Consider the following 26,750-nt stretch of genomic DNA (forward strand, 5'->3'; position numbering starts at 1 on the left):
TTTTTATTTGAAACTATTACATAACAAAGCACCATCACCCTTTAGATTTTCCTGATTAATGTTGCTTCAGTTCTAGCATGTAGACCATGGGTAGCTGTGTAAGACATCAAAATAAATAACCCATATACCCTGTCCATTGATTGCAACCTACACCATATTTCAGACAATGAGCAGACCAGTACAGTGACTCTTAATATCGGTAGACCACAACATTAACTGATGTTTAGAAGCTATACTACACAGTACTGCACATTTATCTGATTTAACTTGCTTCACTATTACAGGTAGGCAGTGACACATTACTACACGTTACATGTCAAACCTGACTGTTAAGACTGAAAACTGTAACTAATTTATTGCAGATTACATCATGCATTAAGTTATTACTTTGATGTTTCCCTACTTACCATACTCTTGCTTCATCCTGGTCAGGTGAACTGCATGAGACTGGACATTGCAAGGCCTCTCATCTGCAGCTGTTGAAAGAGGAGCAAAACATTATGCATACCAGTTTTCCACAGATTCAGCTTGCATATTTCTAAAGTACTGGCAAACATACTTACATATCTGTGGGGTCTGCCCAGCCTGAGCTTCTTGGCCCCAAGTGTTTAAGGTTTCTCACTTCCTCCATTTCAGGTTGTCATAACTGTGATGACACTGCTGGGGCTCATAGCTCTTCACCAGGAGTCCAACACTTTGAACTTCTGCACACCCCACTATGCTCCCTCTCCAACACCAACAGGCATATCAACAGCCAAGTGAAGACTCCAAAGAATGGTGTGAACTTTCCACCTATTGGCCTTTATATAGGCTGCATTCCTGCCCTTACACATCATACTGTAACTTTCAAAAAAGTGCAGTGTCGCTTAGCTTTGTGCAAACTTGCACAAACAGTTTCAGCAAAGCTCAGCATCGTGCAAACTCACACAAGGCATGTTTAAGTGTAGCTTAGCAACATGCAAACATTGTAGACCATTGACCATGTTTAAGCAGTGTTTAGTATCGCACAGCTTTTCTAAATGTAACAATTGTTTTTAATTTTAAATTAAACTGATGTTTCAGTCACCTGACACATTTTCACAGCAATAAATGTAAAACATATGACTGGTCAGGACTCAAACCCAGGACCTACTACACTGTAGGTCATGACTCAGCCTATGTAGCTACTTGGATAGTACAGGGAAGCTGTATATCTTCACATATACTACTAAAATGCATGTTAGCATTGTGCAGTAAAGCTGCCTGGGTTTGCGCATTGCTAAGCACAACACAACTACAACAATTAAATACAGCTGGTTTCTATTTTAGATGTCAGATGGCATTGCTAAGCACAGCACTGCTCCACACAAACAGGGAGAGAAAAAAAGAAAAAGTAATACAATTGATTACATCCAGTTTCTATTTTTAGATATATAGCAGATGTCAGATGTATAAGTGCAGCTCAGCATCGCTCAGCACCAAGACGCATAGTGCAAACAGGGACAGGCAAAAATAAAACAAAAAAAAATTACAACTGATTATATCTGGCTTCTATTTTTAGGTATATAGCAGATGTCAGGTGTATATATACAAGCTCAGCTTGGTATCCCTAAGCACTACATCACACTGCGCAAACAACACATAAAAATAAGAAAAAAAAATAAATAAATAAATAAATAAATACTGTCCTGTGCTTACTACCTGTACAGACATTTTCTGGACAGTCAAGAAGTATAGGACAGCATCTACACTGCTGCTTGCACAGATTCAACATCCATATTACTGTGATCTCCCTCAGCAGGGGACCATAATTAATATCTATGGCATGCTGCTGGTGAGGAACTGTGGCCGTGTACACAGATACATTCCATGTAGGCTCTACACAGAGCCTACATGGATTTTATTGAATCTTGGCCTTAGTGAATATAACAACAGAGATTAAACAACTGGAACTGGGTTCTTCTGAAAAGGGTAGGGGCAAATTACATAGAAAAAAATGGAAATTGTGGGAACAATACATACAGGCGATGAATGAGGTTTAAAACAATGCAGGACTTGAATGAGCTTTGCAATGTCTGACTGATAATGATTGGGTAGATTATAAGTGATGTATAATGCTTGCAGCTAGGATTATGTCAATATGGTTTGTTTTCATTCATATAAATCTATGATTATTAAATTATCACTTATGACACAGGCAAAAATGTTTCTTGTTTACAAAAAAATAAACACACACACACACACGGCATAGTGCTGCTCCATGGTAGTTTCATTTAAAAATGGCAGTGCATTGCCCAGAACTTCTAATAGCAACTTTTATTTAAAGGACAACATGCAAAGATTAACATAGCACATACTTACAATCAACCCCAACTGACGCACATCTGACATGTGCACTGACGCACGCACATACACACATACACACAAAACTACAACAGCAAAGACAAGTAACCTTCCATTCAAAGGAAAAATCATGACATTTACAAAATTTTAATTTGAAAACTAAATTTAAAATGGAAATACCTGTTTGGGACTGTCCTTGCTTGGAGGTTTTACTTCAGGTTTTTTGCTAGCAGTTTTTGATTGTGGTCGTGCTGGTATTTTAGGGAAAGATGGAGAAGTGGAACTCATTGTTCTGCAAATAACACATATGCACAACATTAAAACTGTTCTAATCACATTTACAAAATTACTACCGGAGTTTATAAAAAATGTACGGATCACCTTTTCCCCTAGAAGAAAAAGGAATAATCACCAGACTACACAAAAATGTGTCTGAAATGATGCTACAAAACATCAAATATACCAGAGTGTTGCAGCTAGCTCCTATGCAGCTTATCCTACCTCACATCACCATATGTTTTACCAGTTCCAAGAATCCCTGAACTCCACCATGGAATGCACTCCAATACCTCTACTAATGTGTTCCAAGATTACATCACCCTGTCTCTGTAGAAATATTTCTTCAAGCCTGTCTTAAACCAGCTCATCTTATAAATTATTCTTGTCTTTCCTTTTCAATTTTATTCCTGGGTTATATCTGTACTGCATTCCTGCTTATTATTCTTCATTCAAAAACATAAACCCCAAGCTCTCAGAATTCCTCACTGTACTATCAGTACCATTTTAAGTATGCGCTGTACATTATTTTTACAGTCTAATGTCCTTAATCTGTATGGCTACCAAAACTGGGCAGAGAATTTCAGATGCAACATTGCTAGTGCCTTGCACAATGGAAGAATAATCTCAGAATTTTTAAGTCTAGTCTTCTAGCTATGTGACCCGTCATCACACTGGTCCTTGCGACACCCCCTTTCATATTCCATCGTGGTTATCTGAAATGATCATCACAGCAAAACAGTTATAAAGATCTCAAGACACCTTCATATAACTTACCAAAGGTTACTATGATGAAATGACAAAAGTTTATGGATCATTTATCTTATCTTACAGGAGTGCTGTCTGTAATGCAATTAGCAGGGGTTTCAGTTTTCCCAAAGGGAATAATAATGCATTTTTTGCATTTAGCTTGAATCCGTGGTTTTGGCACCAATCACTTGTCTTTGTTAACCCTGTCTGTAGTTTACTAATATTATTGGGGGACTCAATGATTGCTCCCAATTTGCATTCATCAGAAAATCAGGTCTGCCACAGGCCATCCAAGTTTGCCTGGACTTCTGAGAAATAAGTTCCAAAGAGTAAGCGGCCCAGCATTGAACACTATGGTATGCCACTGGTGTCTGGCCTTTTGCTTGAGGTGAAGTCACCCAATTTGACAGCATGTGTCTGCTTGGTAAGCCAGTTGGCTACTCATCTAGTAATGTATGGGTTAATTCCCAAATAGGAGAGTTTCTCTAGAGTACCTTAGTTGGGGATTGTGTCAAATGCCTTGGCTAGGTCAAGAAAGACAATATCAGCTGTCTTTCCCTCGCCCAGGGTCTTAGCGACTTTCTCAAAGAAATTAATCATGTTTAACAGGCATGATCTACCTTTAACGAATCCAAACTGGGTTGGGTCCAGAGTTTTGAGATTACCAAAGTCCTTGTTAATAAGGTCCATATGATTCCTTCCATGGCCTTGCAGATGAGGCTAGTCAAGCTTATGGGCCTATAATCCCCAGGGTTGGTTGATGGTCCCCCTATCTGCAGAGAGATTACCGGTGCTGTCCTCCATTCTCCAAGAATATAGCCAGCTTGCAGACTGTGGTTTAACAGTCAGTCTGCTAAATCACGTTTAAAGTTGTTTAAAAGGCAACCTGTGATGTCTGGTCCCACTGATGCCACACTTTTGGCCTTGGAGAGCGCCAAGATGACCTGCTCTCTTAAGATAACAGGCTGAGAAATGGTGGCAGGTATACTTTAGGTTGGGTATTACCTCCGGTTGAGGACAGGTGGTACCATCCATAACCAGTTCAGTGCATAGCTGGGTATTCCTTTAAAGATTTCAGATGTAGTTAATGAATATGTTTTGATTATCCTTAGCTAGGGAGGCTACTTTTGCTTCATAATCAGCTTTGGAGGACTTGACAATATCTCTAATTTGTTTAAGCTAGAGAGAAATTTCTTCTCCTGCCGAGCCAGTTCTCTCGTTCTTGAACATTAGTTTTTTTCTCTTGTTGTATAACCTGTTTATACTGGGGATCCACCAGGGTGGCTTGTTTTTTTTTTGCCACGACCTGGTTTTAATCCGGTCAGGTCAGCCAAGTCTATACAAGTGCTTAAGTGGTTATACTGGGCATCGGTGTACACCTCTACATAGGAATCCATGTTCTTTGCTTTCAAGGGGGCTTTCAAACTTCTTATACCATCATTTAGTAGGAGGTAGTTTGTCTTTAAAAAATTCTTAAGTGTTTTTGAGCTTGATGGGGTATCTGGTCTTATAATTACATCAAACAGAACTGATTTATGGTCTGATCTTACTACGAAGGACATCACACGGGGGGGGAGGGTGCAATTCTCTCCCATGTTAGTGAGTACTATGTCCAGGACATTTGAGCCTCTTGTGGATGTGCTGATTGTCACTGTAAATGCTCTGGAACAGCTAAAGTCCAAGAACCTCTGAGCAAGCATGTTTGTGGTCATACTTCTCAGTAGATGGTAGGATGATTAAAATCAATCACCAGTAAGGTGTTGGGCTATATGGCAAGTGACTCCAATAAGTCCAGGAATGTAGTATATTTTCCCTGTTTCATGGTAGGGGACCTATAGCTAGCTATGATGTGGTAAGGGGCTTTGCCTATAGTTAATTGGACATGGAGTAGATCAAGAAAGTCATACTGTTTGACCAGTCTCAAAGTGTACTTATCCTTAATGAAGATGGATACAAGTATGTAGCCCTGCACGGTCGGGGTGCTTTCCACACCTTTGAACCAGGTCTATGTGACTGCACAGATGTCAGCATCTTCCAAAGTGAGAAGCGCTTCCAGGGAGTGCAGTTTTTTTTTATTTAGACTCCTAGCGTTAAGCAGCAGTACTTTTGTTATGATGGGAGGTTGTTTATTTTGACAATGTCTAAAAAAGACACAGTAGGGGTGGCTAATGCCTTTTCCAGGATCCAAAAGCCTACAATAGACAGGTGCAGATGCTCAATGGCAAAGTAGCATGGCCTGCCAACATGACTTCTCAGGCTGACAGACATTGGGTCCCCTTGGTCTGACATAAGAAGCTAATCCAATTTTTAAAATGTCAATCATTTTTTGTTTGTATTGTGGCATCATCCTTGGAGAAGGTAGAATGCTGCTTAAGGCTAGGCTTATACCTGCCTGTGACACAATCTGAAAGCTCAGTCATGTCTCTCTTCATATACTCCAGTAAAGTATGTCTCAAGTAATTCACCCCCACGTGGACTATGACTTGAGGTTGCGTGACTTGACAGATCCTGGCACCCGACATGCAGCTAACAGTAACCTGCTCCTTATCCAGCCTGGTGAGGGGAACATCTGTGTGTCTCACAATGCAGTCACCTATAAGCAATACATTAAGATTTGTGATGGTACGCCTTATGGGCTTATTTGTTGAGATACTAGTGTGTGTGTGTTATTATGTCTTGTGGTTGTTTTGTGCATTATCTGTGTCAGTGGTTTCCATTTAGGAGGCCTCTGATCTTTTGGTAAGTTACTAGTGAGTACTTTTGCATATGTGGGTTAATGTGTCATGTCCTTATTTAGTGTGGGAGGAACTTATTAAGCTCAATTTACAGTAGGGGTGCGCAGCTTAAAATCACCAGGTTTAAAAAGCAGATCAACAAAGGTAAGGGAGTGTGGAAAAAACTAGCAGAGGATCACCAGCAGTGCTTTAGTTTATGCAGGCTTGGAATCTTTTCAGCAAAAGACTAAGGCCCAGAAATTTACTGTGCATTTAAGTATCACTCAGGAGACAATTAACCAATGAAAATGGAGTATACAAGAATAAGGAGCACTGTCGAATCCATTTATTGTTTTTGTTTTTAATATACCCTCATGAAGGGTTTACTGATGTTGAATGCCACATGCAGGTGACTAGGTATAACCAATGAGTAAACAAAAGATGTACTAAGTAGTTAAAGAGTGCTGCCAAAAGGTACAGTGATGAAAAATTAGGCAGATGTTTAACATTATAATCAACATGTTACCGTATAATCATAAACAATAACCCAAGTTTGCCTATGGGAACCCCCCCCCCAACCACTAAGAAGTAAAGCATACTTGCAATGGTTAGAACTTGTAATAAGACAGCTACACTATACATGATGTATTTAGTTGTGATAATTCTGTCATGGTGGGTCACCGAAATTCTGAAACCCTTCAAGATGTGTTGAGTTACGATAACAAAATGCAAAACGAGAAATAGACCTGGTCAGTTGAAAACGAAGGAAGAAAAATAATTAGCTCATTGTAAAAAGAAAATAAATGAACACCTAGATCATATTAGTGAAATCAGAAATATACCAATTAAATAAGCATATTTTGAGAATTTTCAAAAACACTGAAACTCTTGTTTCACAAATTAGGACAACAGTCTTGAACGTGAAAAAAAATTCAAAAATGGTACATTAGGATTACCTGGAGATTACTGTGAAGACATTTGGCTTCCCAGAAAACTGTTAAAACATTACTGAAGATGAACAAAGGTTCAAAAGCAATAATTAAACTAAGGGTCATGGTTACAAATATCTTTTTTATACGGTTTGAGTAGGGGTATCCATTTTCACCAATACTTTTTTTCAATCTGTCTTCAGCCCGTGGCTCTCAAAATCAGGTGATAAAAGGATATGACTGGCAAGAACAAGAAAAATTAACAGTATAGGGAGATAATATAATAATTTATTTAACTAAATCAGAAATGGACTTGTAACACCTATTCAAAATACTCAAGAGATTTCAGCTCAAGTTACAAAATAAATGAAAATAAATCTATGGCTACAGTCAGAAATTGCATCCCACCACCCCACACACACATAATTTAGTGCAGAAATGTCCTTATCAGTAAACTCATACTAGAATGAGATACCTGGGAGTGCGGACAAAGAGCAGTGAAGTACAAGCTGCATGTGAAACTTGAGAGGAAACAATATAAAAAATGCTAAGTAAATCTCCCCCTGGATAATGCTAATAAAGGACTCCGATAATAAGATTCAGGCAGTCAAAATGTTCTGAGTGCCTTCAGTCTTGTATGTGGGCTAGGATTTTTTCATGTCAGCAAAAAAAAAGCTTTGGTCAGAGACAGAGAGAGAGAGAGATTAAAGAATTTATACAGAGCTGTGGTTAAATGGAAGAAAATGGTAGAACAAGGGGATCGGAACTTCGGATCTACATAGATAATTCAAGGCTTTTTAAATTAAATTAATATAGGTGATACAACCACAGAAATGTAATGCCAAATGAAAGAGTATTATACACATCCATACCAAGGAAGGATGCAAAAGGATAGTTGTTAAAAATTATATTATTAGGTTAAATATGTGGATTCAGTATGGAAAACAGGATGAGAAGAAGTGCGCTTTATTATATGTATATGGGTTGCATTTCAAGTGATAACCAGCAACAAATAATTCTTCCTAGTGGGTGTCACTCTGCTGTGTATTCCATCAGTATAAGACATGAAAAATTCTTTAAAACCAAGGCCAGCACGTAGATTATACCAATTTTACTAAAGGAATAATAGACAAAGTTAGTTTAGCACAGGAAAATCATACACATGGGCTTTCATCCTATTTTAAACCAGGACTTCATTAGAATATAACACAAAGAATTACCATTATTTAAATAATACAAAAATAATCATTTGTTTAAAAATGCCCTATGTGCTCCTTCTAATAATTAAACAGGTAAATATAAATGGATACCCATACTAAGATTTCAAAATGGCATACAATAAAAAATGCAAATCCATGACATCATGGACTTTCAAATAAAAATAACATAAAATGCCTTAAAGTTAAAAGTTGTAAAACAATCACAGGTAACAATTTATTGGAAAGGAAACAGCAACCCACAATAAACATTAATAAAAAATAATAATCATAATATAAATGCTGGTGTAACAGAACCGTAAAACAGATATAAAACATTAAAACATTCATCATAGTTTTTATAAACAATTGTACAACATCAGTGTATAATTTATTAACCATTAAGAGCTTTTAGTTTAAGTATAGGCACAATCAAGATTGTGCCATTAATACTGGGGGGGGGGGGTATCATGGCAGACTACAGAAGTTGCCAATGAATCCTTTGAAATGCAGTTTTAGTTTCCCATGGTCCTCCTCTGGGATTTTGTGGTAAAATCTCCAATATACCAAAGTTAAATTGATTAAAGTTTGGTACAAATAATGGAATGTTTGTATAGTGCACTATTTAAATTTTGTTTATCCATATTGTAACAACGTTCATATATTATTTTTAGTGATGTCTCTCAGGTTTACTGACATAAAATGCTGGGCATGAATTACATTTTGCTAAGTATATTATGCCTTTGGTGTTGCAGTTCCCATATTTAAATAATATTATGTGTTGGTTTAAGTCATCCAATTGAATCTCTTTCTTCAAAAATGTACTGACATTCATTACATCTTCCACATGTCCTAGTGCCTATTAAAGAATGCTGTGATGAAAAATAAGTTATGTACTTACCATAATGTTCCACCTGTGTTGTCAATCTTCATTTATCCTTAACATTTGGGACACGGTTCTGATTCTCAGAACCAGCTCAGTTGTTATAACAACTCATGCAAGCCAAAAACTCTCGGGCTAAGTCTCTACCCAGAATACCCCTCTACAAACTACCCCAGATGGAGTTTGCAGCTACACAGTAAGACAGGAAAATAGCTATACAGATTTGAAGAGGCTATATCCAAGGCCATACCTGATAAAATAACCAGGACAAGCATCCAGTCCTCCAAAGAGTCTGCAGGAAGGGGATGGAGGGTGGGGTGTCAAGGATAAATGAAGATCGACAACACAGATGGAACGTTATGGTAAGTACATAATTTCTTTATCTGATGTTGTCAATCTTCATTTATCCTTGACATTTGGGACAGAGTTCCCAGCTACCTTGTACCTTGGAAGGCCTTATGGAAGGATACTCCTGAGAACCATAGAGCCAAAGGATGCTCTTCCCATGGAGTCCAGAGCCAATTTGTAATGAGTAATAAAGGTTTGCAGAGTAGCCAAGGTTGCCGCTGCACATATTTCATCCATGGAAGCCTTGGAACGGAAAACTGCAGATGTGGCTATTGCCTTAGTAGAATATGCTCTCACTGGTGTTGGTAATTGTAGATTCTTTGTTTTATAGATGAAAGTAATGCAGTCTATTAACCGGCTTGACAAGGTGACTTTCAAAACAGATTTCTCCAGAGAAGAACTGGAGAAAGAGACAAATAATTGGTCCAACCTTTCTAAATTCATTAGTTCAATTGAGGTAGAAATTTAATTTCCTGTGAACAGCCAACAAATGCAAGCAATATTCACCTTCATTGGAAAAATTTGGGAAGAAAACAGGTAAGTCAATGGATTGATTAATATTAGTTTCTGAGACCACCTTTGGTAGAAATGATGTGTTGGTTTTGAAAGAAACCCTATCCTTATGAAAAATTAAATGTGGAGGATTTGAAGATAGTGCTTGTATTTCAGAAATTCTTCTGGTGGAGGTAATGGCCATCAGAAAAATCATCTTCCATGAAAGAAACTAAGTCACAGGACGCTGCCAGTTCAAAGGTAGAAAGGACAAGACTGCAGAACCACAGTCATATCCCCAAGGAACTAGAGAATCCTTATAAGGAGGTTTCAACTGTAAGGTTCCTTTCAGAAACACTACACAGTCTATGGGAGATTAGAAAGTAATCTTCAAAGCCATTGTGGAAATTGGAAATAGCATCTAGTTGAACCTTAACTGTAAACGTGGAGGCTCCTTGTGTGAAAACTGTAGCCAAAAATTCTAATACCTTCTCAATTGGTGCTGAGAAAGGATCAAGACCATTACTGTGAGCCCAAAAGGAAAATCGTTTCCACTTACTGTGATAAAGTTTCCTGGTGGAAGGTTTATGAGAAGCCAATAAAATTTTTTGAACTGGAGATGATAAATGTTTCTGCCCGGGGATCAATGGAATTGGAGGAACAAGCCGTAAGCTTGAGGTTCTGAAGACTGGGGTGCAACAGTCCTTGTGGGTGAGACAGAAGATCTGGAACTGGTTCCAGAGTCTATGGACAGTGAATTAGATGAAGCCATAGAAAGTGGAACCAGACATGAAGAGGCCAAAAGGGGGGCAATGAGGATCACTTTGCTCTTTAACCTGATGGTTTCTTTAAGAAGAGGGGAATCAGTGAAAAGGGGGGAGGCATAGAGTAGTCCCAAGGGCCAATCATGAAGGGCAGCATCTCTCGGGACTTCCCCTGAGCGAGGATTAGGGCAAAGTAGCTGCTGCACTTGTTGTTCAGGGGTAAGGGAAAAAGACTGCAGCAAGGCTGGCCCCAGTGGTGGAAAATCTTCTTTGCCACTCTGGGATTGAGAGTCAACTCATGAGTCAGGAGAATGCATCTGCTCAGTTTGTCTGCAATCACGTTCAAGCTCCCAAGCATGTGCATTGCTGTCAGAAAGCGGTTGAAGGAAATCACCCATTGCCACACTCGATTTTCGACACAGAAGATAAAACTTGGTTCTGCCCTGTTTGCTGATGTACCAGACTACTGACATGTTGTCCGATTGAACTGCAATCGTTCATAGATAGAGGACAGCTTGGAAGGCTTGCAATGCTAAAAGCACTGCCCTCAGCTCCAGAACACTGATATGCAGACTGGCCTCCATCAGGGACCAAGTGCTTTGAGGGCCCAGATAACACCCCCACTCCATCTGGGAGGCATCCATGGTCTCTACAGCCTTGGGCTGAGGTGGAAAGAAGGGACAGCCTAATAGGATTTCCTCGGATTCCATCCACCAGGATAGGTCTTTCTTGTAATGACTGGTGTTTAAAGTGGGATGTGTCAGTGGATGTGTCACGATGGACCATTGGGATGCCAAAAGCCACTGTGGTAGTCTCATGTGAAATCTTGCCAGTGGAACTAAGGTGATGGCTACTGCCAGTGACCCTAGAGCTTGAAGAACTAAAAGCACAGGAACCTTTGTCTTTGGAGAGAATGGCTTGTACTTGGGATCTTCTCTTCTGCAGCCTGTGTACAAGAAGGGAAGCCGTATAAATGGTAGTATTTAGTTGGGCTCCTATGAACTCAAAATCTTGAGATGGGCTAAGTTGGGATTTTTAATGATTGACTGTAATGCTCAGACGAGCAAAAAGACAGAATGAAATCTGTTGCTTGAAGCAGTAGATGTCTGGTGGGAGCAGTGATGCCAGTCGTCTAGATAAGGAATCACCTGGAATCCATGAAGTTTCAATTGAGCTGTAACTGCTGCCAAACACTTGGTGAACACCCTGGTGGCTGTGGCAAGGCCACAGCACTCTGAATTGTAAATGAGTGGCTCCTATCCAAAAGCAGAGGAATCGTCTGGAGCGCTTATGCATTTTTATGTGGTAATACGCATCCTGAAGATCTATAGAGCACATCCAATCATCTTCCTCTAAGAAGGGTAGGATAGAGTGAACTGTTATCATCTAGAATTTTGCTTGCTAAACAAACTTTTTCAGAAGGCTGAGATCTAAAATTGGTGTCAACTCCTCTGTCTTTTTTGGCACCAAAAAGAACCTTTAGTAAAGTCCGGATCCTATCTGGTCTGGAAGGACGTTTGGATGACACTTTTCTAGCAGTTTTTGAATTTCCAGAGCTGCTTGATCCCTCTGATTGGGTGGAACATCGGGAATTCTCTTCTCGATATTGGTTTGAGAGTAAAGGGGATGTAGTAACCTCTGGCAATGACCCTTTGCACCCAAGTATCTGAAGTTATTTGCAGCCAGGCTCTCAAATGCAAAGAGAACCTTCCCCCCAACTGCTTACAGAAGTAAGCAATCGGGCCTCCTTTCAGGAGCTGGTAGGGTTTCCCAGAAAAAGAATCTCTGGAACCATGATTTTGTGGACCACCTCTGCCACGAGGTTGGCATCTTCCACTGGAACTCCCCCCTCTGCCCCGAGAGGAGCCACCACCACGTGTCCTGAAAAGGACCTTGGGATTTCTTGAACCACATCTTCCCGCTCCTCTGGTTCATAGAATAGGACCATTGGGGAGCAGAAAAATGTATGCCCACTGCAGATAGGGTCTTTCCATCTTTCTCACACCTGGCAAATATTTCTCTGACTGTGGGGGCAAACAAGGATGTTCCGTCAAAAGGAGCACTGACAAAAGGAGACTTAAATGGCTCTGCCAACTCACACAAGTGCAACCAGGCATGTCACCTTATGGCACTGCTGGATCTCGCTGCCCTAGTCATCCCTTCGGCTGTATGTTCGATGAGCTTCATGGACGAACTGGAAACAGACTCCAGGGTAGCCAGCTCTGAAGCCACTTTATCTTGGACCTCCTCAGATACAGTTCCTGCAAGGGTATCTGACAACTCCTTGATCAGATCCCTCTAGAGCTTAGTAGAATGTGCCATAAAATTCAAGGACCTTAAAGCGAAGGTCAATGATGCATACACTCGCCTTCCATATGTGTCCATCACCCTGGACTCTCAATTAGGGGATGACCAGTGAAACTCACTTCTGCAAGTTCCTTCCTTCTTGGTAGCTGCTGCAACTGCCATGACATCTACTGCTTACCCCTTAGCCAAATGTTGGTGGTCTCCTGGTGCTGAAAAATGTTGTCTGGCTGCTGGGAATTGACTCTACAGAGTCAGGGGCCTCCCAACCCTACTGCACAATCAATTTAATAAGGTCGTCATCAGGTGGGGTAACCCAGGAAGTAGATGGGTGAGCACCAAAAGCTTGCAGGTACAACTCCTCAGAGGTAGGATTTTTGAGCTTCCAGTTACCCCTCTGTTTCAGGATTTCTAGAATGTCCCCAAAGGAGACATCTTCAGGGGGTGACCGAGGGGAACCCTCCACATCAGTGAAGCCCATGTCTTCTGTGACAGATTCCTCTGGGGAATCTCAGTGTTTCCTCTTACATGTCTTTTTCCAGGGTATCTCCTCAGTGGGAATCTCTGGGGAGGACTCAAAAGAAGACTGACTCTGCAAAGGGGTATCCTGCAGCTTTGGTGATTGCTGCCTGGGCATGGAGGTTGGTGGAAGCACTGGGCAAGAGGGAGTACCAGGGTAATACTCATATATGGAAGGGGCCAGCTGAGAACCTGCAGAGGCCAATTCCCCCAACATAACCTGGAAGGCAGGCCCCCTGAAGAGGGATGGCAGTCTGGAACTGGGAAAGACAACCTCAGAACTGTGGTCCTATCCCTGTCCAAGAAACTTACCCCCAAAGTGGGAACTGAGGCACAGCTCATGTCAGCCAGAGCTCCAAGAGTTAAGGATGACCCTGATTAAAAAGCTGAAGATGATCTGGGACTCTCAGAACTGGCAGCGAAGCTACAACCCCAGGAGTCTGTCAGTTCAGATGGAACCAAGGAACACAAAGCAGATCCTGGAACCGAAGGAGTAAAGGCTGTCTGCACCGAAGCAGCTGGAACTTGAGGAATCAGAGTAGCAAGCTCTAATCCCTCAGAGGAGGACAAAGTAGGTATGTTTGATGGAGTCCTGGGAGAGAAAACTCCATCTTCGGAAGGAAGCGGGGCATGGAAAGAAACAGGAAGACCCCCTAGCCACTAGGAGCTGAACCACCAACCTGATGATGTCAACATCAGTCAGTCTCCAGCAGGAACAGACAGAGAAGCCTGAGGGGGACTCTGTTTTTTTAGGAATGGACTAGGGAGCTGTCACACAAAGGGGTCAATAGAAGGGGAATATCTTGTCCTAGGTACATTGATGATATTTGTTTTTGGCACCAGGGGAGGTTTGGTTCCAAAATTTCTGGAAAAGCAAAAGAGGAGCTGGTACTGACAGGGAAGCTAAAGTTGTCGGTACAGAAATGGTCAGCACCGAGACCTGTGGTGCTGAGGTATTAACAGCAGGTGGTGCCGAGGAAGTCGGTTCTGAAAGTTTCTTAATTTTAGACTTTGGTTCCACAGGAGCTGTGGGAGCCAACGATTTATGTTTCTTGGCTGCTGGAGCCGAGGAGGGCATTAGCATTGAATGACTCCTCTTCTGTCTATGTTCCAATGTCAAAGAAGAAGGAGATGAAGGTGAGGAAATGTCAGACTTGGAGAGAGTCTCTTTAAAGGAAGTTGCAATCAACCCTTTTAAAATCAACTTATTTTTGTGTTCTGCTAGGGCCCAGTTGCTGAATGCTTGACAAATCGAGCAATCTTGTTGCAAATGAGACAGGCCCAAACAGTAGACACAAGAAAAATGCCCAACTGAGTTGGGCATCTTCCTGCCACAATCCTGACACTGTTTAAATCCTGTAGTCCCTTTAGATTTATCCACCATATTAAAATAGAAAAACAACCAACAAACAGCAAAAGAGAAACACAGACACACACACACACACACACACACACACACACACACACACAAAGGGAACAGCTACCAGCAATGGTAGGCCAGAACTACCAAAACGGTAGGGAGCGGGAAAATACTGCCAACGATGGCAGAATGAGGTTACCAGTGGGTAGGAAAAGGCACAATCACTCGCAGAAAGTATAGGGAGATAGTAAGGTATGTAAAAATAAGGAAAAACTACCAAAGATGGTAGGAGGAGTACACCGAAGTATCAAGGGAGATGGATAGCAAAGAACAAGTAAGGGAAAAGGGGTAAAGCGATACTAACTACAGATATATCAAGATATATATATATTTAAATATACATAAAAATAGAAAATTATTTTTTTTTTAAAGAGAACTATGAAGAAATTTTTACTTAGTTGAGAGAGAATCTGGCTGATGTGCCTTGCTACAAGAGCGGCAAACAAGATCTGAGTTATCTGGAGAGGAGTATTCTGGGTAGAGACTTAGCTGGAGAGTTTATGGCTCGCACAAGCTTTTATAATGGCCCAGCTGGTGCTGAGAACTGAAACAGAGTCCCAAATGTTAAGGATAAATTAATTCTAACAACATCAGATCCGTTATTCCAATGGCCATGTCTTTCCAAAATATCTTTAAAATTATCTAAAGTTTTATACATGAAACAGGGTGATACTCCAAATGAACCATATAATATATCTTTTGCTTTAAACATGGTTCAATTATGCCAGACCACATTCTTTCCTTTTTCAATGCCCCTACTATAAGGAAGGACCAAAACACTCTCAAATTTATTCTGATTTGACGGTCCTGTTCCACTCATTGTATTATTGTCAGTATTTGATTTATGAATTCCATCAGGGCCTATCCCTAACAAAGGTTTATACATTTCTCCCCAACCATTAATCACTTTCATCTTGATTTTTCTCACTAAGGATCGGGAGTAACCCCTCGCTCTAAACATATCTTCCAAAGTGGCTGCTTCTTTGACCAATCTCTCTCTATTAGATATCATATGTGCTATCCTAACAAACTGTCCCTTTATTAAACTCTTCTTATAGGGAGGTGGATGATGGCTATTGTAATGCAAGTATGCATTCGAGAAGATTGGTTTACTGTACATACAGGATTTGAAACCTTCCTTACAGTGAAACACAAGCTGCAAGTGAAAGTTGGAAGGAAACCACATCAAAATCCTAAGTGAATCGCACCCCTCGAGAATGTTGGGGGTTGGGAGGGTGGTCTAATGGTTAAGGTGTTTGCCTTACAAACACAAGGTGCAGGGTTTGAGTCTCACAAGGAATAATTGGCTAGGCTTAAAATGGCTCGCAAGGGCAATTAGCTTAGTACTAACCTAGGAACCTATGAACCTATAAAGGACTTTGATTATAAGATTCAGGCAGTCAAAATGTTCTGAATGTCTTATGTGGGCTAGGATTTTTTCATGCCAGCAAAAAAAAAAAAAAAAAAAAAAAAAGATTTGGTCAGGTCAGAGAGAGAGAGAGTAATGAATTTATACAGAGCCATGATTAAATGGAAGAAATGTTAGAACAAGGGGATTGGGACTTCAGATCTACAGAGATATTTCAAGGGTTCTTAAATTAAAATTAATATACGTGATACAACCACAGAGGTATAATGCCAAATGGAAGAATATGATGCACATACATACCAAGGAAGGATGCAAAAAGAATATTATTAGGTTAACTATGTGGACTAAGTATGAAAAAGATGATGAGTAGAAGTGCACTTGATTGCATATGCATATATATATATATATATGGCTAGGCTTGTATAGGCCCTAGGGCTGATAGCCTAGTACCAACCTATGAACCTATATATATATATATATATATATATATATATATATATATATGAGTTACAATTCAAGAATTCAAGTGATCTCTTTATCTACTCACAAGTTGTCTAAAAAAAAGTGATCTAATCACAGTTCATCATACGATATTCTCCAGTACATATTACACTAATAACTCTGATAATATGGAACGCTTATGATTTTTTTTATAACTAGTATTAGTTTTCTTACAGATTTATAAGAAATATTACAGTTTGCTTTATCACAGTGTATTGGATTATGTGAGCCAGTGCTGCACTTCCAGTGTTTTTCCCTTTCTTCCATGGAAATAAGACCTTGGAGTTGTTATAAGCTAGGGAGCATTTTTGAGTTATGCTGAGTTAAATGAAGTGTAGTTATATCAATTGTGTTACATCATTTGTGTTTAGTTATTCTGATTTAGATCAAATCACACACACACACACACACACACACACACACACACACACACACACACAGGTCCCCTTCAGAAGATCGACTCAACGGAAAGTCACCAGCAGGAACACCACTCCAACCTATTGTGCAAGTTACCAGTCCACATCGCATCCGTTGGTCCACCATGGAACCTCATTATCTACTGTTCCATCACTACCTTCATGTGGAACCACCTCAGGGGATGGTGTCCCCCCCATGGAACACACACAGACATGTGTCTGTCACCCAGGTAGGTCACGGGTATTGGGCATAGGGAGGTCTACAGTAACATGGGGTATGTGCTACATCACCTGGAGGCATGCAGTACACATACACAGTGTTCCACATGCATGTCCCTCCTGCCCAGCGCACAGCCCAGGCACCTTTATGTCCATGTAGATGCTGTCATGACTGTTCATGGGTGGGCACCATGTTCCCATGTGGGGGCTCAGTGGCCTTCACATTCCAAATGTAACTACCAGTCCACAGTGTTTAACTACCATGTGTCATATACCAGCCCTGTATGCTGTCTTGTTTGTCACCCAACCAGACCTACATACCAATATGTGCCTAATACCCTTCACCAACATATATATTCCACCATCCCACATAATTGCAATGTGTTCCCAACATGGGTTACACACCTCACTCCACCTTGCAGCCATGTACTGGTGTGTAGGTATGTTGTGTATTGATGTGTGATGTTCTCTCACACATGTCATGGCAGGAAAAATGTATTGACATATATATATATATATATATATATATATATATATGTTGACATATTCACACACATCTATCTATACATATATATATATATATATATATATATATATATGTACATATATATGTACATATATATATATATTTATATATGTATATATACATATGTGCATATATGTGTAGATATCATTTTGTGTTGTTTATATACCTATATAAATGTATAACTGTCCGAGGTTCTGTACACATACACAGCTGTGAATATGTAACACACATATATGTATCTGTATGTGGAGTGCATACAAACATCTGGACCACACTCATGTACACTCTACTTCACAGCTGAACTGTTCTGCCTTGATGCAACACAGACAGGTGTCACAAGCGAACACAGACAAACATTAGGGGGTATATATGGTGACAAACTTTAGATAAGCATATTATACTGCTATGGCAGTTGGGCATGCTATGCTACACTTCTGTCCTGCAGGTGGTGTGGTCTCTCACCCATGTGTCTATCATAGCGGTATTAATACCCCTACCAGCCGTTGGCCACAGTAATTTACAGAACACAGATATCATGGGTCACATTTTTGCCATTCACTGCTGGTCTGCACATTTGACAGGTGTGTCCCACTGCCCACAGGAACTGATACTACTGTCCAGTGCAGTTGTTGAGCACATCATTACAGGAACAAGTACTGATGGCACATATACATCCTTTCACAGTATACATCCTATTATTTCATGCCATATACTACATGCCAGTAAATGCATATCGGTTTCACATACCTGTTATGTTGTTTCTGCTGTAACACAACCCTGAGTTTTGTGAACTTTCTTGAATGTTTTTTTTTTCTCTCTCTCTCTGTCTCTCCAGTAGAGTGATTGAGCTGGTTTGAATAGATTGCAACATCTTTCTTTTGTTGGTATTGCACATGATCAGATAGTGGCCTCTGCACCAGTCAGTGTCTACCAGTTGCTAATTGCATGCAGCCTGCTGTGTAGTACTTCAGATAACCACTGTCATGGCACCCCTATACTATAACTTGCTGTCTTCTGTGGGCATTGTCCCTTCACTTTTACAGTATGGATGACATCCTTCCTTTGTGTGGACATCAGTGTTACAGACAGTAGGTAGCAATACCTTTTACAGCAGAACATGCAGACACAGGCCAAATACACAGTTGGGTAAGGTTCCAGACCTACAGACAGCATGAGTAGTGTTGTTGTGTGCAATGTATCTTGCTGTTCTTACAGGGTTTCTGTGTACATGGTACTTTTTCATGGAATGTTGTCTGTCTGCATGGCTCTCAACTGTGGGCCTATCCGTATGATACCAGGGGGATTGGCTGTTAGGTTTTGTCTGTGCACCACACAGGTATTGTCCCAAATATATCTGTGGTATTCTGTCTGTTGAGTGCTATCAGTACATGGTTACATCCATTTGTATTTCAATGTTGTATCCCGGCATAAGGGTATGCTGCAATGAATCCTGTAACACCAACAATTTCCAGGGCGTGTAACAACAATAATGCAAATATGGCCCTATGTTCCTGCCTCTGTACTTCACATACATTCCAGTCTTTGTCCTGCTGTGATACAGGAAGAGTTGTTAGGTAATGGCCTATCATTATTTACCGCTAGCATTACTATCAACCCAGTCATGTCATGGACTCCCACACCAACTGTTGGGCCATGTCCATATATATGGGGGCAACAGCTGGAGAACACATATGTGCCCTTGTACATTCCTGAGGTAAGTGTGTGGTACACAGTGTTCCTTGCCCTTGTACAGCCTTTTATAAAGGGGGGGGGGGGTTCTATGCCAATAACCTAGGCTATGGCACCTTTTCAGTGATATAACTGTTAAGAAGAGGGTCATTCAGTGTGATAGTGAGGTTAGGTTAAGCAATGTTATGTACCAGATACTGTGACGTTAACACAAGTGCTACTTTCCCCCCTAGGGCTTGACTACAGGGTGTAATTGGAGGCTGCTGAACTACATCTGTAATTGTTGATTGTTACATATCCTGAAGGCAAATCTTGTTCCTACTGTTGTACTAATTGAAGGCCTTGGCCTGGAAAGCATAGTATGGTACATATACACATTGCTTGCATCTACTGTTTTGTGTGGGCCTTGCATTTATGACTGATTACATATTTTAAACCTTATGTGGTGTCAGTACTGGCATACATTATTGTATAGTACAGGAATAAAGGTTATCTATGTATGAATACCTGTGTGTCGTCTCATGTCCTTTGAATTGTGGGTGGGTATATGTTTAATGTCAGTGTTCTCATTTGTGGGAATGGTTGCCACACTACACATTTCAAAGGTGCCAGTTGAAGGGCTTGTGGCGGAGGGATATACTTTGCATCCAGTACTTCCACACTATTCTACATATGTATGGCTACTGATACTTTCTGTGTGTGTATATGTGTATGTACCTAAATATATCTCATATGGCTATATCTATACATATATATATCTATAGATATATAGGTTTACCTTTATATCATCGATCCTGATATGGCCGACATGACTTCCACGAAAGCTGAAATGCGAACGTCTCCAACGTCAAATTCCGAATAAGCGAACGACAAAACCTTGCCCCCTTTTGACCCATGGTAGCAATGATGTGGAGGTGTGGTGCAGCCGGAAATGTCGAATGTTTTTCGATATTTAAAATTTTTCGTGGTTTCGGTTTGCGTAAACTGCGTCGATTAAGTGGCCGGTCAACAAAGTGTGATCGACGATATAAAGGTAAACCGATATATACATCTGTATATACACACACACATATATATATATATATATATATATATATATTATACACACATATATACATACATATGAACATTTGTATGTATCTACATACAATTGCTGTTATATGATTATTTGTGAGTCATACATTAATATATATATCTACATATAGCTGTCTGTCTACATTTACTGATATATATATCAGTCCATATGCCTATGCATGTTTGGCTCATATTATGGCCTGTTCCTCATTCACTTGGCAATTGTCATGGATGATCGCAGCATTGAAGTCAGTAACTAGTGGCAACACTTTTGTGTTTCAGACTTCATCTCCTTCTACATGTGTTCTAATACATATAACCGTGTAACTAGCAACATTTTAAGTGTATCAGAGCATTAGCTGACATATATCCCCTGTTTGTACCCACAGTGTGGCATACTTTGTCCAGACTTCTTGCATTAACAGGTTATAGGGTATGATAATACATTTCCTGTACTGTTGACTGATTGGGCTGCATGATATGTTTGTGAAAACTTCAGGTTATGTATATCTGCCATGGTTTAGAGGTAAATCACTTTGCGTATGGAGTGCAGGGTCGTGTGTTCGAGCCTTGGAGAGGCAGTTTATTTTGTTGCTGAGCAGAACAAGGGACGTTGGCTACAGAGTGACTGAAGCACTTTTAAGCAGTTGTAAGCAAGTTTGAGCGGGTTTGCATGGATCTAAGCAATGCCTACACAGGTTAAGCAATTCAGCAGCTAAATGAGTATAAGAAACTGTAACCAGACTTTAGCTGTGCTTACCTACACGCAAACCCACTTACCGCTGCTTAAAAGTGCTTACTGCCGCTTACCCCCATGCTAATTCCTTTAAAAGAAAAGAAAAAGGGGTTGATAGGAAAGTGGTGAAAAATGGGGCACAAAGAGGGAAGGACAGTAGGGAAAATAGCTAGGCATGTGCAGGAAGGGTATAGGAAAGGTCCATAGCTCTCCATTTCTTCTACAGCAACAGCTGTGCATATACACTATATTTCCAGGTACATTTGGACCCTCAAACCCCTGGGAGAGGGATGAGGATAACACATATTCATTGTGATGCCAATTAGACCAGATTACATGTGTCCACTGGACATGTGTGCAAAATGGACAGCTATGTATGGGGCGAGATTTTTTTTTGTGGGAAAAGATTGCCCTTTTTTTATTTTTTTTTCAGGTGAGTGGGATGTTGGGGAGGGGTAGTAGGTATATTTGGGGAGGTAGGCTGGGTAGGCTAACAGACAAGACACACAAGATGCATACAGGGCTGGTATTGGACACATGTGGGGCTAAACACCTTGGACGGGGAGGGGTGTTTGGAAGTCGCACGCCCATGAGCCCCCAACTGGAAACCGTGGGACTGAGGTCCCCACCCATGGGCAGTCACCACTGCATCTTCATGGCCCTGAAGGTGGCTGTGCTGGGGGCTGTGTAGGAGGGGCAGGCCCACCCTCTAATAGCGCCACTCGGCCCTCAAGCTGGCGTAGCCACTCTCGATATGCCAGATCGAGCTCCTTATGCACCATGGCCCGGACCTGGTGACAGGTTCCCCTCTGCACCTGCTCCAGGGGGGACGAGCCCCATCCCCTGCAGTGGTTCCACCCAAGGGTGGCACAGGGCCCACAGAGAAGGAGGTCCCAGGCTGGATCCCAGATGTGCTGGTGCCCGGTGCCATGGCCAGCTGAGGTGGGACAGGTGGGTCCGTTGGGACCGGCCTTCCCATATGAGCTGTGTTGTCACAGGTTTATGACAGATATGGGTTAGTAACAGTCAACATCATTCAGGATTAGCTATAACAGAATGCATAGGTATTCCCATTAACCCAACACACCAGAATTAACACAGTTGCAGAGCAAGCAGACAGCATGCATATATAGAACAACAGTGGCCATTACAGGAGCATGCAGGTTTCATTGATGGCAACAGGCCATCAATATGGGTGCATTTTCACATGGCACATGCATAGAAACAAATGTGAATATTTATAAACTATTAGGACATATGTCCCAACAAAAGGTTGGAGTGTACACATACCAGTTGAGGAGTGTCATTGGGTTATTATGCACATATGGTAGGGGTGAGAGAGAGAGTTCAATTAACAACTAATATATCCTTGTAGTTTTCACAACGTTCTTAGTCACTGCAGTGGTCTTTCCCTTATATGTATTATTACACTACTCAATGGCCTTATATTGTACACTGGTATGTTTATAGATTATTATATACGTGACCTGTGTCTTGCATAAAGGCATGACAGGCTGCAGATGTTAATGCAACATATGTTGAGAATTGCTGTCATACACTTTGGGTGAGGTGCTAGAATGACAGGTTTGTTTCCATATACAATCTCTATTTACACTCTTGAATATCAGTTATGGGACTGACAGCTGCCTACAATTCTTGGAACATCACACTGGATTTTCAGGGGAACAGGACACCAAGCTGGTGATAAGGGCCATTTTATCTGGACATGCTGGACAGATTCGAACAGTTGTGGGGTATGAATATGCATAAAACTTTCAATTTGAACATTCTAGCAAATTCTGTACAGTTGTTTGATGTAATTATGCATACAGCTTTCTATCTGAACATTGTATCAAAATCTATACAGTTGTGGGGTATGATTATGCATACAACTTAGTTGCACTCCCAGGATTCAAACCCCTGCTGTGTGTGACAAAATATTATAGCTAACATCACAGTACACTGTGCTATCAGGGAATTGATGTACAGCTTTCGACTGTTTTCTAAGTCTCCCTAACTTGTACAATATAACTGACCTCTTGGCACTTCCAACATTGTTATGCAGGACTTCATGCTCATTTTATCTGTGTACCACGGTGTGGGTGACACTGCTTAAGATACAACAGTACTATTTATAGTATGGAACAGATCGCCAACATATGTGAGGAGAGTAAACATAAGCAGTCCAGGGGTTATACCTTTATTCACAGACTATTACACATTTATTTCTACTGGTACAACACTTTCTAAGGCTCTTATATTTATTTATGACAGTACATGCAGACTGATTAGTAACCTGCCTCGCAACGCAGCCTTTGCAGCCTAGCATCATGGGCTTGCTGGTTCTCAGCCCGCTCATCTGCAGCTGTCAGAGAAATGCAGTGATATTCAGCCATACCTATCCATAGTATACACAAGCTAGGCAATTATTTACTACTTAGATGAATGAGTACTTAATCAGTCCAGGGGCATTGGGCATCTGCCGAGACTCCTGGATCCACTGTTCCAGTACATCCTCCCTCCACTGCTTCAGGTCAGCATGGTGGTGCCTGACCTGCTCACCAGTCAGAGGGATACCTGTGGCACTGGTGAGGTCATGGGCGAGACTGTCCCAGGTCTTCATTTTATCCTGCGAGCCCTGGCACTGGTCCTGCAGTAGTCTCTGATCATGGTGTTTTACCAGGAGCCATACCATGATTTTTTGACTCCTGTATACCCCAGCGCTGCGCTATAAATCGAGTGCCTTCATCCACACCAGCCATTCTGCCTCAGTGGGAAGCTACAACCAGTTATGAGAAGTATTCCTCCTGTGGGGTTTAAATATGGCCATTTTCCCACACTTTCCCATGATTGGCCGGTTTTGAAAAGTCTAAGCTATGGGCACACCTGCTTTCATAAGGCTGGCACTGCATAAAGAGGTATACCATTAGGCAGATTGAATTGGCTCCGCTACACATTGCTTACACTTACTAACTTGAGCTGTGCTGCGCTTAGCATTGCTTAATACTTAATTAGCACTATTATTTGCCATTTGGCAATGATTTATTCTTCATTACAGATTATATATGTGTCTAGTATCCCTGATTCATATGTACATACACTGTATGGGGACCTGGGGAATTCTACACTTTATTACAATCACACCTCAGATCTATGCTTACTGCAGTACTCCAGTTCACATATGTATGTTCTGTGGCAGGTTATCCAACATGACACTGTACACAGATTCAGTTCACGTTTGGTTTGACTTTCCTGTGGTGAGGATTAGTTTGCTGATACCTCATTCATATATATTGTTATGATGGCCTGGTGGTTAACTACTGTGACTACAGTGTGCAGGTTCCCGAGTTTGAGCCTTGTAGAGGTAGTTTATTTTTTTGCTAGGCAGAACAAGGGCTGTTGGATACAGTGTGATTAAGGTACTTTTGAACGGTTGTAAGCGGGTTTGCACTGGGGTAAGCACTGCCTACACATGTTAAGCAATTTAGAGGCTTACTGGGTGTAGGACACTGTAACCGGAAATTAGCAGTGCTTACCTTCGCGCAAACCCGCGCACATGGCCTTATACTCGCCTACTGGTGTTGACATATGCTTACTACTACTTCTTGCTGCTTAACCTGACTACTGCTTTATGCATAATGATACTGACACCTCACGTGCATTTCCTGCAGTACTCTAGGTTATATATATATATATATATATATATATATATATATATATATATATATCTATATATATAGATATATATATATATATATATTTACATATATATATATATATATATATATATAATATATATATATATATTTATATATATATATATATATACGTATATATATATTTAAACATACACATATATATTTATTTATATATATATATATATATATATATATATATACATATATATATATTATATATATATATATATATATATATATATATATATATATATATATTTTTTTATATTATTCCATGGGTTATACAACATACATATTACTCATACCATGCTTTGCCATGGGAAATGGTATGTCTCAGTTACCTTCCTGTTCCCCCACCTCCTTTCTCGCTTACATCCATGGGGCGGTCCCATTAGAACGGGTCCGTCCAACTCCAGCACACCTCAGCCCATAATGTCTTACCCATCATTCCCTCCACCCCCTCCCTCCTCCACATTAAACATCCTTCCTACAGGTTCCATCCGAATCTCACCACACCACTACGCATTGCCCACTCTCCACTTCTCAGGACCCATCATGTACGTTGTCTCACCCCATGGATCTTCAGGATTCCCACACATTCAGTCCGCAAACATACATATCCTTCTTTGCTTACCTGTAAGGCATGGTATGTTACCCCAAGGACTCTTTTTAGCAGAATTTTTGGGGTTGTTCCGCTAGGGACGAACATGCGTTTGTTTAAGATTAGACTTTGCAGGTAGACACTGTTTCTCCCACTGGTAGTATTCTGCCAGTAGTCTGGGTAGCAGTGCTGTGCAATGCTTAGCGGTGCTTAATATTCGATTTGCATGATATTTGCCTTTTGGCATTAATGTCTTCTTCATTACATGTTATATATGTGTCGTGTATCCTTGATTCATGTGTACATATGCTGTATGGGGTCCTGGGAACTTCAACACTTTATTGCAATAACACCTCATATCTGGCCTTACTGCAGTACTCCAGTTCACATATTTATGTTATGTAGCAGGTTATACCACTTCACAATGTACATGGATTCAGTTCACATGTTTGGTTTGATTTTCCTGTGGTGAGAATTAGTTTGCTGATACCTCATGCAAGTCTATTGCTATGATGGCTTAGTGGTTAACTACTGTAACTATAGTGTGCAGGGTCATGGAGTTTGAGCCTTGCAGAGGCAGTTTATTTTGTTGCTGGGAAAAACATGGGCCGTTGGATCCAGAGTGATTAAGGCACTTTAAAGCAGTTGTAAGTGGGTTTGCGTGACGGTAATCACTGCTAACCTCCAGTTATAGTTTCGTACACTCAGTTGGCTTCTACTTTGCTTAATCTGTGTAGGCAATGCTTACCCCCATGCAAATGCACTTAAACACGCTTACTAGTGCTTATATATGCTTACTACTGCTTATTTGTGCTTAAACATGCTAACTAGTACCTTATCCATTATGACACTGACACTTTACATGTGCATTTAATGCAGTACTCCAGTTCACATTTAAATGTTATTATGTAGGTTATACAGCAATAAGATGTAAAAATATGTTGATATACAGATTTCACATGGAAAATGATATGTGCTACAGTGGGACTCGAACCGGTAATGCC

At 40.7% G+C, this 26,750-nt stretch overlaps 1 protein-coding gene across 3 annotated transcripts in view; it reads right to left on the reverse strand.

The window, feature by feature from the left end:
- The window catches only part of KATNAL2 (katanin catalytic subunit A1 like 2), an 829,719-nt gene that overhangs the window by 563,815 nt on the left and 239,154 nt on the right, over window positions 1-26,750 (reverse strand). For all 3 annotated transcript variants that reach the window (XM_044081877.1, XM_044081869.1, XM_044081884.1), the window contains one exon: window positions 2,503-2,614. In XM_044081877.1, coding sequence (XP_043937812.1) covers window positions 2,503-2,614 — 112 coding nt within the window. The remainder of the gene's footprint in view (window positions 1-2,502; window positions 2,615-26,750) is intronic.

Source organism: Protopterus annectens, chromosome 1.part1 (genome assembly GCF_019279795.1).
Source record: "Protopterus annectens isolate FY-2018-M chromosome 1.part1, PAN1.0, whole genome shotgun sequence".
Taxonomy (NCBI): domain Eukaryota; kingdom Metazoa; phylum Chordata; order Ceratodontiformes; family Protopteridae; genus Protopterus; species Protopterus annectens.